At 43.7% G+C, this 13,913-nt stretch overlaps 1 protein-coding gene across 2 annotated transcripts in view; it reads right to left on the reverse strand.

Moving 5' to 3' along the window:
• Positions 1-6,629: 6,629 nt before the first annotated feature.
• Gzmk (granzyme K) overlaps positions 6,630-13,913 on the reverse strand; it is a 53,119-nt gene continuing 45,835 nt past the window's right edge. The window contains exons 4-6 of one of the 2 annotated variants that reach the window (XM_021208661.1): positions 8,771-8,921; positions 7,756-8,025; positions 6,630-7,036 (exon numbers count right to left, since the gene is read on the reverse strand). In XM_021208661.1, the coding sequence (XP_021064320.1) occupies positions 6,875-7,036; positions 7,756-8,025; positions 8,771-8,921 (583 nt within the window). In that variant the 3' untranslated portion in view covers positions 6,630-6,874. The remainder of the gene's footprint in view (positions 7,037-7,755; positions 8,026-8,770; positions 8,922-13,913) is intronic. The other variant, XM_021208660.2, reaches the window with a different exon arrangement.

Genomic DNA, 13,913 nt, shown 5'->3' on the forward strand with positions numbered 1-13,913 from the left:
ATAGAACCCAAGACTACCAGCCCAGAGATGGCACCACCCACAAGGGGCCCTCCCCCCTTGATCACTAATTGAGAAAATGCCTTACAGCTGGATCTCGTGGAGGCATTTCCCCACCTGAAGCTCCTTTCTCTGTGATAACTCCAGCTGTGTCAAGTTGACACAAAGCTATCCAGTACAGCTGCTCACTGTTCATGGATATGGCTTGACTAGAGCAATTACCGTAGTTCTTGTTTCCTTTTATGTGGTCGGAAGTGGGGAGCACAGATCCCGTAATCTAGCTCTTTCTCCTTTCTCTACCTTCAGACATTGTTAAATTGTGCTTTGTCCGAACAGGCTCACTGTGCTGGAACTTATGCATGGATGAGGTTCCTGGCAATGTTCGTGTCCCCATAATGATAATTTCTGTACGTCCCATTGTAACGAACTTTGGTTGTGTTTGTCTCCCCTCTGATACTGTAGAAAGCTACCTGAGATAATCAACTTGAAGAGGAGAAAGGTTCACAATTCTAGACGTTTCAGCCCATGGTAGAGTTGAGCAATTGTTTTGGGTTACATGGTAGGGAAGCTACTCACCTGGCAGGAAGTCAAGAGAGAGAAGGGGCTGGAGTGTCATCAGCATAAGAATTTTTGCCTGAAAAGAGAAGAGAGAAGGGAGGAGGGGAGAGGAGAAGAAAGGAATTTCCACAGTCCTTTTAAATAGCATGACATACCCTACAACTTAAAGACTTTCACCATCATTCATAGCCTTTGAGGCTATTCAAAACCTAAAGTGTAGTATCCATATTTCTACGTTTATATGCCATGTTTAATTTTACATTTATTTTTATGCCAACAGAAATAAATAGGGCAGAAATTCTCTTTTCTTCTTTTCTCCTCCATTGATTAGCACAGAAGGTGCTGGGAACATAAGGGTTTGGTAAGTGTTTGTTGAATGTGTGACTAAGTCAGTGAATGAAGAATCGCTCCCTAAAGGTTACATAGTGAAGATTCCAGAATTGGCATGAATCTGTCATTAAGATGGTCATTCTTTGGGTTGTCATGTGGGGAAGCTTTGATTTCTACAATGCTGGTAGCATTCAGGATGTTGCTCCATCCAATTCTCTTCCAATAGAGTTGCTATTATATTTTGGATGGAAAAAGCTGCTATATTATTTCAAATGACGGTGAAATAATAGAACAGATAATAACCTCAAATGCCAGACAGCATTATTCACAAGGAACTTTACAAAAAGCAGTTCTACAAGATCCATTTGCAAAATACACAGGAAGGGAAAAATATTTTTTCAGACTCCTGACTACTACAAGTTTTGTTTTGTTTTGTTTTTTAAAATTCATCTAATCTTATTTTATTGCATAGGCGTTTTGTTTCCATGCATGTTCGATCACCATGTGCATGCAGTGCCTGCAGAGGCCAGAGGAAGGAATCAGACCCCCATACCTGGAGTTAGAGAGGGTTCTGGGTGCTGGGAATTGATCCCGGGTCCTCTAAAAGAGAAGCAAGTACTCTTAACTATTAGCATATATTATTTTTATAGGAACAAAAATATTTGTCACACAGCAGGACATGGCAAAGACCTGCTAGTCAGGAGGGAATGGTTTTTCAATGAAATAAAATTAAATAACATTTTTGTCTGAGTTAATTCTTATTTAAATAAGGTTAGGTGGAAATCTAAAGGTTATTTGGGATTTGGGAAAGTCTGGATATTAGGCTATAGATCTGTATACTTGTCTACATCAAGGGTAGAACTTCTGATTTCATTTCTGGGATTCTGTGGAATGTATCATGTGGTCCCTCCACCTTTATCTGGGGAGGATTTCTCGAGAGTCCCAGTGTATGCCTGAAACTGTGAGTGGTACTGAGCCCTATAACTTAATACCTTCCACCATACACTGTGGCTGAATATTTATCAGTTTGAGACACATTAGCAAAACAGAATACATTTCCCACCTTCTTTACAAGAGCAAGGTCTGAGGATAGTCTCAGTATATACTCTTTTCCCTCTAAGTTTAGAATGGTTGCCCTCTTTTGCTTAAATGAAGTGTTCATTCCATGGCTTATCATTGGCATATTCCAATTGCCAGCATCACTTCATTAACACACAATGGGTGAAAATTAGAGAAAATGAAGGATACCCAAACGCAAGCAGGTCAACGCGCTGATGGTCTGATCATGGCCATGGCTGCCTTGTGTCTAACAATCAGGTAAAACCCAGAGGAGATGCACAAGGAAGGGAGGAGTCAGGACTTGTGCACGGAGATCTCATCTTCCTCAGAATGTTACCTTATGCAATGTACAACTTACGGAATTGTTATGTGTCTAGAATTTTCCATTTTGACAGTTTCAGATCATGTTTGACCATGGTGAAATGAATCCATGGAAACAAAACCAGAGCTAGCAATGAAGTACTGGTTTACAGTTCCAAAACACCAGCAGATTAAGGGTTTTAATGAAAGATGTCCTTTGGCATGGAGGGTCACTGGTCATCAGGGTCCTTTCTGTTTGATGTCAAAAGCATCTGGCTTTAAGTTTGTTTCGTGGTTGTGGTTCCTCTTCATTTCTGGAGGGCTAACCATCACCCCTGTAACCCGAGGACTTGGCTTCCTTCTGAGACACGTCTCTTCAAAGAACCCTTCCTAAAGGCTCCAGACATTTACATCTTATTGACCACTACAGACAGGAAGAGAGGCTTGAATGCCATCTTCTGGCCATGCATATTTGCGCCTTCAAATTTAATTAGATTGTTGTTGTTGCTGCTGTTATCAGGAAAAGATGGGGTGCCTGTTGAATAATGAGCCAGTGTCTGTGGTGCTGAGTGAGTGAGATAGGCCACAGCAGAGACCAAAGCAGTGCACTGCTACCCAGGGCATGAACCAAGGCCCTGCTTGTACTGCTGCGATCCTGTTGCCAAAGCAGGCACGTGCGAGTGCCTAGGAGAGGGTGGGCAGACTGCGGGTCTGCTGAAAGGCCTCACGGGCTTGTGAATCTTGGGGAATTGACCCAAGTTCAAGGTTTAACCTTTACTGAGGCAGGAAACGAAACTCAATTTTCAGTCCCCAGCCTATGAAAAGTCAAACCAGCTCTCAAAATGAAACTCAAGGGTTAATGACATGGCTTTGCACATAATGGGGGCTTGCTGCTAAGTCTGACAGCTAGCACTTGATTCCCAAGAACCTACACTGGTGGCTCTGTACTCCCCCAAGCTGTCCTCTGACTGCACATAAGCACTGTAGCATGCGTGCCCTTCCCCACAAATAAATAAATGCTTTAAACAAGAAATGCAAGTGGATCCCAGACACAGAAGTGAACTCATCAGTGTAGAAAGGCAAGGTGTTCATTAATGTGGGATGAGAAACAATGAACGAGGGAATGGACATGTTCACCAGAGTTCTCTCAGAAATACCGCAGCAGGTAAAACCAAGTAACCAGTGCGCATGTGACAGAACCAGGCGAAACCAAAGATGAGTCGGGAGGTGTACACTCCCTTCCTGGGTGACACCTGTGATCCTCAATCTGCTCTGCCTCCTTTTTATTTGGTACCCATGGTTGTTCTCCTCCATCCAAATGAGATTCAACAACCTTTGACTATATTCTAGCAGGTTTCAGAATTCTGTGTCTCCTCAGAATGTCTTTGCTAACTCTAATCCAGGCTGTAGGGAATGGAAGATGTAACTTCCAGAGAGCAAATTTATTCTCATACACTCCAAGTTCTAAGGAAAAGCCATGGTGTAAACCCCATATGCTGATTCTAATAGGCTGTTACACAGACATGTACAGTTAAAACCAGAAAAAACCGAATCTGATCCTTCCCTGGGAGATCTTGTGAGTGACAAGCAGGGTTGGCCAATTTACAGTTATAACTGATGGTTACCAGGCAAACTGGGTCTCAGACCTGAGAGCCAGCACTTCTTATTAACCGGCGCTCTTTAGCAGAGAAGAAAGACAGCTGGGATTCCACTACTGTTATAAAAACCATAGGCAGATGGAGGCAGGCAGAAGATAGCCAGAGACATGCCCACTGCTACAAGATACCACTATGATGCACATGTATCTGATGGAGAGATGGGAGAGGCCATCGTGATGTCCTGACCCATGCTGTTACTGGAGGGACCTTGCCTGGGTCTGTGGCCCTGCAGCAGCAGGGGTCTGAGTCGATGTCCGTGGCCCATGTTAGCACCAAAGGCCATGTGAACATCCCTGGTCTGGGCTATTTCAGGGGACTGTGTTGATGTCTGAGGCTTGCCCAGAGCTGGCCCTTCCTCTCGCCTGAGCAGAGAGGAAGAGCTGGCCCTGGCAGTGCCGGTACTGACCAACTGTCAGCTGTCAGGCCGACCACCTCGGCCACCACCCAGGCCCAGATTCAGGGCTTTGAGTTGGCCTACCCCAACATCTATCCCATCTGTGAACTCCTGGAGTGCACGAAGGAGCTGCTTCTACAAAACCGAAGCTGCAACAGGATATCCAAGAGGAGTACCGGGGAGGATCCAGTATTGATAGCATTACAGAAGCCAGAGGCCTTAAACCAGACAAATCACTCATTGCAATGGACATTTGCAAGTAAAGCTGTGTGTGACACACCGTAGCTTCCATGCGAGATTTTTTTTGTTTGTTTTGATTTCCATTGTGGGGAGGTTGCAAGGGCAGAGAGCAGATATGGAGGGACAGGGAGATGAGTGGGATTTAGGTACATGATGTGCAATTCACTCACTCACACACACACACACACACACACACACACACACACTACAATACAACAACAACAAAAAAATCCCCCAAATCAAAACCCATGGGCAGGATGAAATTGGGCAGCCATAAGGGACCCACATAGATCTGCTAACCATCCCTACCCTATAGGGGTCATAATGGGTCCCCTACTCATTACACAAGAGTCCCTTTCCTTCTTAAAATGGACCACTTCCTTTGTTTGGGTGAGACAGCAATGTTAGTATCAATATGAATAGTTGTGAGCTGTGTCTCCTATTCTCTGGGGGCAGGAGGGAAGGCAGACCACCTGAGTTCTATTCCCAGAAACCATGTTGGGTATCACATAACCATCTGTAAACGGTGGCTCCAGGAGGCCCTGACACTTGGCACCTGAACTCGCACCCTCTCCCATAATTGAAATTTTTAATTTTTAAATATATATATTTTTTAAGAATTAACTTCCATTTCCTGTGTACCAGACAATCCAGGGTTCTGAGGGAGAAAGGAAAACAAAACGAAACGAAACAAAGCCCACAGCTTTAGTCACAAATATGTAACAAATGACCCAGCAAAAAGACTCAACGAAACTGGCAGTTGAATGGGTTTGGTTGTTTTTGTTTTTGTTTTTCTTGTTTTTCAACAGGAAGTTAAGCTGTTAGTGCTTGAACAGAGGGCTGAATATTCCAAGGCTCTGGGAGCCCACCTGCCACCCAGGATGTTCTTGGTGCCTAGCACACAGCATACTGACATGTCTTCTGAAGCGCATCTTAGCGTTCTGGGACATTCTATCCTTTGGGGGACAACTGGATCCTTTGCCGTGGGACAGATTGACCTCACTGCCCTCCCTCCTTACATGTGAACGGTTGTAGTCAGCTTGGACTGATTGAAAGACATACTTCAAGTTGGATGACTGAACGAAAAGTCCTGAAAAGATGTGTCTGGATGTGAACAGTAAACTCCTGGCAGGATCGGGTTTGCAGACTGATGGTCTGACTGGAATCTGAGAGACGAGAGTTTTGTAGGTTCAGAGGCAAATTGTCTCATTGTAAGATGTTATGAAGGTTACATATTATTAGTTTCTTCTAGATTTTCTAATTTATCAGAACCAACTGATTTATTTTTTATTTTTTAGACATGAGCTTTGTTTGAGGTCCAGGCTGGCCTTAATCTCTAGCTACTTTTGCTGAAGCCTGCCTGTGCTGGGATTATAGGCATGTGTCACCATAGGCACATGTCACCATAGGCGTGTGTCACCATAGGCACGCGTCACCATAGGCACACGTCACCATAGGCATGTGTCACCATAGGCACGCGTCACCAAAGGCATGTGTCACCATAGGCACGTGTCACCATAGGCACGCGTCACCAAAGGCATGTGTCACCATAGGCATGTGTCACCATAGGCATTCGTCACCATGCCTGGCTAGCTGGTTTACCTTTACCTCTGACTTTCAGACCCAATTTATATCTATTCAAACAGAATTTGGGGGCAAAAGGTCAATACAATCTATATTACAAATAATCTCATGTTTTTAGACAGTAATACAGTTGGTAGGAGTATGGGAAATTGGGCAGAGTATCTTAAAATTTTTATCTTTATTATCGTACTTTATTCTCTTTTATTAACATCTAAAAATCACACAAGTTCATGGGAGTATAAAATTTCAATTTCCAAGATGAATAAATCCTGAAGATCTATTGTATATGAGTACCTATAGTTGATGATACTTTATTGGATAACTAAGTCTTTTTAAAATCACTTAACACATTAAAAGCACCTTAAAAGCTCTTACCATAACTTATAGCACCCTAATAACTTGAGATGATTTGGCAGAGATCCTAACACAAACAAGGTTGGATGAGGTACCTTTACTGCCTTGTGTGGATCCCTCATTGCCCCTTGAGGAGTATGGATGGAGGCAGGGAAGATGTTTCTACATCCATGCAGACAAACACAGACGTCCACATTTTATTTAGAATAAAACCAACATGTTAAAAATACAAGTGAAAAAAGCGCATGGCTCCCTAACAAAATGAATTTCTGAGGAACAGAAATCCATCTCAACTGTGCCATGCCCTCCCTGTAGCCAGTTGCCTCTGAAGAAGATGCTGGGTCTGCAAGCGCAAAAAAGAAGCAAGTGACTGGCAGATCCAGAAAAACCACTTGCAATCTCAATGTGCACTCGATGGGGCAAGCTTGCTTTTGATCCAGGTCTGATATTTCTTAGTTAATAGCGTATAGATTCCAGGCTTGTTGGAGATGCCGCATTTATAGCCCTGAGAGACTAAGGCATGGAAGATGCCTTTGCAGATCAAAGGGCCACCAGAGTCACCCTGGAAAAGGAAAACGGGCAAATACTTAGAAACAAGCTGAAGATATAGTTTCCTAAAGCCATCATTATTTTCAAGTGTTTTTAACAGTTAGGGTTAGGGCTGGGGTTGGGGCTGGGGCTGGGGCTGGGGGCTGGGGGCTGGGGGGCTGGGGGCTGGGGGCTGGGGCTGGGACTAAGGTTAGGGTTTGAGTTTCTTTGTGACTCAGAGTACCTAACAACAAGCTTCTTATTCAGAATAGACTCTCATGTCTGTGTCTGTCTGTCTGTCTATGAATGCTTCTCTTTGTCTTTGCCTCTCTGTCTATAGTATGAATTTGTCTCTCTGTTCATTTTATGTCTCTGTTCTCTCTGCCCTATGTCCATGTACACGTGCCCCTCCCCCCTTTGGCAATCTGTGAGTTTTGAGGTTTACTAATTAAAAACCAGGCAGACGTAAAGTTTTAAATTATCCACTGAAATAAAAGAAAACCTCAAAACTGTGAATTTCAGTTTGACACCCGTGGGCTTGGAATCTGTCATTCTCATTTGAAATGTCATGCACATTTGAAGATGATGTTGTACCTGTGACCATTTGCTGACTGGCATGACTTCAGGGGACGCACTTTAACAAAGAACACAGCAGAATTCTGTCACAAGTGAAGCACACTCCTAGAGGAGATGCTGTGGCCTTTTAGTCCAATACTTGGCTTTCAGATATGAGGACCAGTTAGGGATGCTCACCTTGCAGGAATCCTTTCGGCCTCTGGCATCTCCTGCACATATCATGTCCTTGGTTATAACAGGTTTGTGGTTGTAGTAGCTTCGGCTGTTACAGCGTTTTCTACTTATGATGGTAACAGTGACTTCTCGCAGGGTATCAGAGGCGGTTAACAGATCTGGCTTGGTGGCTCCCCAGCCAGTGACCTGGCATTTGGTCCCATCTCTAATATAGTTTTTGGATCCCAGGTGAAGCAGTTGGACATGCTTGTTCAGTTCTGCAGCGGCGTGAAGCTAAATGATTAAAAAAAAAAAAAAGGTAAATTATTCTTCCCCAGCCTTTTTCTGTAATAAGACCTCATTGGGTGTGTGGTCCCTCTGCCTCAGGGAGGTGTCCCTCCCTCTTGATAATGGTCCGATGCTGTCATCTTGACTGTTGTTTTTTCTGAATGTGCTTTCCATTCTCCATGGAGATTACTGGTGTTTAGGGAGGGAAGCTTATAGAGGAGTTCCACCCTGTCTGGAGCAAACTGGCCTTTGCCCCGTATTGGATGGGTTTCTACGAACTGACATGTATAGGTCGTGACTTAGTGGGCTGGGTTATTTCCTGCTGGATAGACCCCTGGAGTATGGTCTAGACTACATTTGGACTGGACAAAGTGTGCTCTAGTCTGAGTTTTAACTTATTTCTCGTTCCCTGAGGTCACTTGGTTGTTACATACTTGGCTCGGTTACATAAACAACTGTTGTCATTTTCAATTGCTAATGTATTTGGGGGGAAAACATTTCCTGTGGATCCTTGGGTCTTCTGACTTGTTGCTTTTCAATATAGTGAGCAGTAGTGTTGGCTTCTCTTGTATAAACATATGCATTTATGATTCTTTTCTTTCAGGAGAGGGTATGGGATAATGTGAGCCTTCATAGACTATTTCAGTTACCACAACATAGGAGGGTGCTACCAAAATTCCCTCAGTGGTTAATTAGCTGATAAATCCTGTGTGAGAATATTGAAGGGACTGAAGGAGGCAAATCGACCTACCTTTATCAGCATGATGTCATGTGATGTGGAACTAGACTGAAATCGTGAGAATGGGATGAATTTTTTAATTTCAAATGTCTGCTTCATGGGTTCATTCTTGGAAAGAGAATGTGCTCCTAAAACCACGGTGGGAGAGTCACCTCTGGGAAACCTGAAGGGGCAAAGAAAATTGAGGTAACATGGTGATGACCGGACCTTCCAGTCAGAGTGGGAGATGATGTAGAGCCACATGCATGGAGGACCAAGGTCAGACCCCATGATGGAGGCCCCAGTTGATCATCTCTGTCTGTGTTCTCTGTTACTAGTGCTGTTGCATCTGTCCAACAGTGTTATGTGTTTAGATGATGAGGCTACACAGGCTCATCTGTCTGAGGAGATTCCTTTTAGGTAGCATGGGTCTGTTACATAGCAACCGAGGACACTCGAGCACATTCATAGCCGGTGATAAAAAATAGAAATGATTTTGTTTTGGGGAGTTTTGGCAACTTGTTGAAACCATTTGCATGTTATAGATATTTCCCGTTGTAGTGTACTTCCAAAAAGCCACTTGAAATACTTTCTGAAAACAAGGAAGGTGCTAAAAATGACAGAGAAATGTAGCCTAGTGGTAGAGTGCTTGTCTACCATGCACAAGATCCTGTATTCAACACATACACACACACACACACACACACACACACACACACACACACACACACACACGAACAAGAAAAGAAAGAAGAAACATGCCAGTATAGTCCCCACCATGAGAAACAAAGGCAGGATTATTAAAAATTTTTCTGTAACTCAACTGGTTACATAGCTTTGCCTTAAAATGAAACTCTTATTTTTTGCTACCAGAAGAAGAGATGGAGGCAGGGTACAGCAGAGATACATACACTTACACACATAGATCTGTATTCTTAAAATTAGAAGGGGGCACAGGAGTACAAAGCAAATGAAAGGGATGTCTGTTTCGGGCTCAGAGCCTGTGCCCAGACCTGCTGTGGGAGGAAGCACACACAACTGACCTGTTACTGCCTGCAATTACCACTTCTTGGTTTCTACCAAAAGAGCTTATTTTGGGAATTCCAGCTCTATTTGTTGAAAAGTTTGCCTATTGTGAAATCAGAACGGGAATGGAATTTCTCAGGGGATATGGATTGGATTTCCTAGGATTGATTCGAATTCAAATCCAACATGCCTACTAACCCAAAGCTCTGGAGGGTGAGGACAAGCCAAAATCCCCAGGAGCAACAGGCTAACAGGAACGTGGGCGTGTCTGTAACCACTCTCCCATGGACAGACAGACTGACTGACAGATGTGAAGGCCAAACACTGCTGTGGAAGGTAGACTCGGGTGAAGGGGAATGGCTGAGAATTCAGGTGCTCACTAGCTGTTACCCAGTTCTTTGACTAGCTATTGACTTTGAAATGTTTTGGATAATTTTGTCTCTGCAGAGACAGGCTAACTAACTCAAGCTCCTTGATTTTCAACTGTCCCACCATTGTCAAGTTTTCTGCCCATGGAGTAAATGAAATTATCTGAGGTCTAGAATTGTCTGTCTGTCTGTCTGTCTGTCTGTCTGTCTTTTTGGTTTTACTTAGTTGTCTGTTGTTTGTTTTGAGAAGAGTTTTTGTTTTGTTTTGAGACAGGGCTTCTCTGTGTAACAGTCTTAGAACTCAGTTTGTAGACCAGGCTGGTCTCAAACTCACAGATATTCACCTGCCTCTGTCTCCTGAGTGCTGGAATTAAAGAAGTGCTCACCACCACTTGTCCGATTCTATCTCTTTAAAAAAAACAAAAGCAAACAAACAAAAAATCATTTTTACACACACACACACACACACACACACATGTGCACGCACATGCACATACATGACAACTTTTGGGAGTCAGCTCTCAGGTGGTCAGACAGCTTCATAGTAAGCACCTTTACTTAATGAGTCCTCTCACTTGATCTTTCTCTTTATTTGAATCCAGATATGAATTTGGACGGAAGAGAAGTAATAGTGTCAGGCTCATTAATTTATACATCAGAGAGTTTTCCTAGGAGTGGCCTTACACATACGGAGGGATTTGCATGGAGTTTCCTAAGTCCCACCCTGACCGTCCAGTGATGGAATTATACACGGAGTAGAAGCACAGTATCGCTTATAGTATGTTTTTTCTTTCACTCTCTGCTGAAGACAACTGCCAATATTGCCTCAATGGGGCCCAACAATGCTCTTCTCAGTATAAAAGTCACTGGACTACATTTGTCTCATGAGACCTCTGACTGGTACGAAGTGGCCCATCTCACACAGAGAGGATACAGGACCCAAACCCTGGGTTTGTATCTAAAGTATAGTGTTGTTTCCGTGTTGCCTGCCTCCCTCCCTCCCACCCCTCTTTTCTTTGCTTCTCTAGCATCTTGCTTCTTTGGCCAGCCTGTCTTGACGCTGAGCAGAGCTCCTGGTGAAAGCCATTCCAGAGGTCTGGCATCAAAGGCAGGGTTCCAATGTCTTGGAATCCCTCTTTGCTCACACAGAGAAAAGTTGCTGGCTGTCAGAAAGCAAAATACTCGCAGTCTTGTCCCATCATCAATACAAGAGGACCACCACGTTCACTGCTGGTTACTGCCATGTAAGGGCACAATGACAATATAGTTGATAACGTTTGCTAAGGTCTTGCATTCTGTGCTGTGCTTTTCATACATTTCCTTCACTAAAGTAGCAGCCCAGCGGGCTACCTGTGAAGAGGTTCATGTGATAGGATTTTCCCTGTCCAGTCACATTTAAAAAATGTAGGGCAGCAGGAGGCCTGTGATTGGACAGGGGAAAGGGAGGCGGAGCTAAGAGTTATAGGGAGGAAGGAGGCAGGTCAAGAAGGGGATGGACTTGAGCCAGTGTGGCTTTAACCAGCCACAGGTAGTTACGATATCATAAGGTTAGAATAATTGGGATAAAGCTTTTATTATCTTCAATTGGTTCTGAAATTATTGTATTGGCATCTTGTAAGTTGAGAATGTATTGATACATAAATCTGATTCGTTAATTATAAGCTTTTAGACTTTTGTTTCTACCAGGTAAATGAATGTTGTGATGGCTGACCGTGGGGTGGACGGTCATTGTGTGGGGCTGGCGTGGCAACGATCTACCAAGGGACTCAGGAGCTCCGGCTTGGAGAGACCGCTTAATTGAGATCACCCGGCTGGACCAAGAACGTAATAGGTGGAGGCTCTGGGATGTACATCCAGGCAGGGTAAGAGCTCTTGATTTGGGCATGGGGTGTAGTAGTAGACTGCTTGCCTAGCAGGCACAAGGCCTCTGGTTCAATTCCCCCAAGGGTTCAAGCACCAGATCAACAAAATAAGAAACAGTTCCATTCGTTTGCCTTTGAAACTGGAGGTGCGTGGGAGGGCACCCGGAGGGTTCCTTTTGTTTAGGTAGGGGAGAGGAAGGAGGGCGGCACCGGGGTAAGAGGTTTGCTTTTGACCAGTCCAAGTAAATTATGCAAAAGTGTTTTTTTTCCTACTGTATTTCCTCGGCCTTTCTTTCTTTGTAGACGGGGTCGTGCTAGGTGTTCCAAGCTAGTCTCAAACTAGAGATCCTCCCGCTTGGCCTACAGAGTGCTACTATGGATAACTGACAAGACACGGAGGGAGGAATAAGAGAGAGAGAGAGAGAGAGAGAGAGAGAGAGAGAGAGAGAGAGAGAGAGAGAGAGGCCTGGCTTGGTAAACTGTTCTCTCGGGAGCCTTTGAGTATATTTGTGGGAAGCCACCATTGAACTGTTTCATAAATATTTTGAATTTCATAAGACTTAATATTTTTCCAAGTAGTAATCTGTCTACATTTTTACACCCAAATCTCCCTTGGAGGAAATTTGATCCACATATTTCAGAGTTGTTTATATGCCAGCCATTTAAAATAATATTTAGCAAGATTTTTTTTTTAAACTCCGAGGCCTTTTGTAAAACACCAAGACCACACTTCAGTTCTCCCTCCCTCCCTCCCTTCTTCTCTCTCTCCCTCCTTTCTTTTCTCCCTTCCCTTCCCTTTCTATTATTATTATTACTATTATACTATCTCCCAATATTATTATATTAGTCTCCCAGTTTGAGAGTGTGCTTTTCTTGAGCTGAATCTTCCAGGCAAATTTTTTTAAAAAATAACTTAATATTATCACCTTCCTGCTGGGGCTTCATACATCATATGCCACTCTTCACACTTAGCCTCCAACCCAAATCCTCTCCTTCACTTCCGCTTTCTGCCGTATTTGTTTTGTTGAGCGTTTCTACACTTAGCTCTGTGTCTGTGTCTGGGGAGCTGTGAGTGAGCACGTATTTGGAGAGGCACGAACTTTGCCTTGAAGGAAATTCTCTAGTGCTGCGGAGAACAGGAGAGAAGTCTGTGTGGGTGGGGAGGACGTGCAAGGGTGGGTGAGGATGTGGTGGTGGAATCCAGCAACTCACTCTGTAGGAACAGAAGGGGTGTCCTTTCCCTATTTTCAGGCTGCTGAGCGTCCAACATGGTTCCATTAAAATGGCACAACCATATACTACCCAAAGCAGGGAAAAGCAAGTCAGTTGTTTTGTTTAGCTGGTTTTGATGTATATATAACAATCTTTGGCAATATTTGTGTGTGTGTGTGTGTGTGTGTGTGTATTTATATGTATATTAGACAGTGCCTATCAATCTTTGGCTAGTCTGGAGTTCAGTATGTAGACCAGGCTAGCCTTGAACTCTCACAGACTGCCTGCCTCTGCTTCCTGAATACTGGGATTAAAAGCATATGAAACCATGCCTGCTTATTTTTTATTGCTTTTATTCACTTTATTTTGTGTGTGGGTGTTTTGCCTATATGTATGTTTGCGTGTCACATACATGCTTGGTACAGGCAGAGATCAGAAGAAGGCATTGGATACCTGTAACTAGAGTTAGCTGATGGTTGTGAACCACCATTTTGGTCCTGGGGATCAAACCCTGGTTTTCTATAAGAGCAGTAAGTGCTCTTAAGCACCGAGCCATCTCTCCAGTCCCTAAAATAAGTTCTTTAGTGAAACGCTGTACTGTTGTAAGGAAGAAAGGACGGGGAGACAAGCTTTAAAAAGCAAATATGGAAACAGAAGAAACAAATTCAGAATACTCAAGTGAATGCCACATCAGGGGTCTACTGGCTA

Source organism: Mus pahari, chromosome 11 (genome assembly GCF_900095145.1).
Source record: "Mus pahari chromosome 11, PAHARI_EIJ_v1.1, whole genome shotgun sequence".
In the NCBI taxonomy this organism is placed as follows: Eukaryota; Metazoa; Chordata; class Mammalia; order Rodentia; family Muridae; genus Mus; species Mus pahari.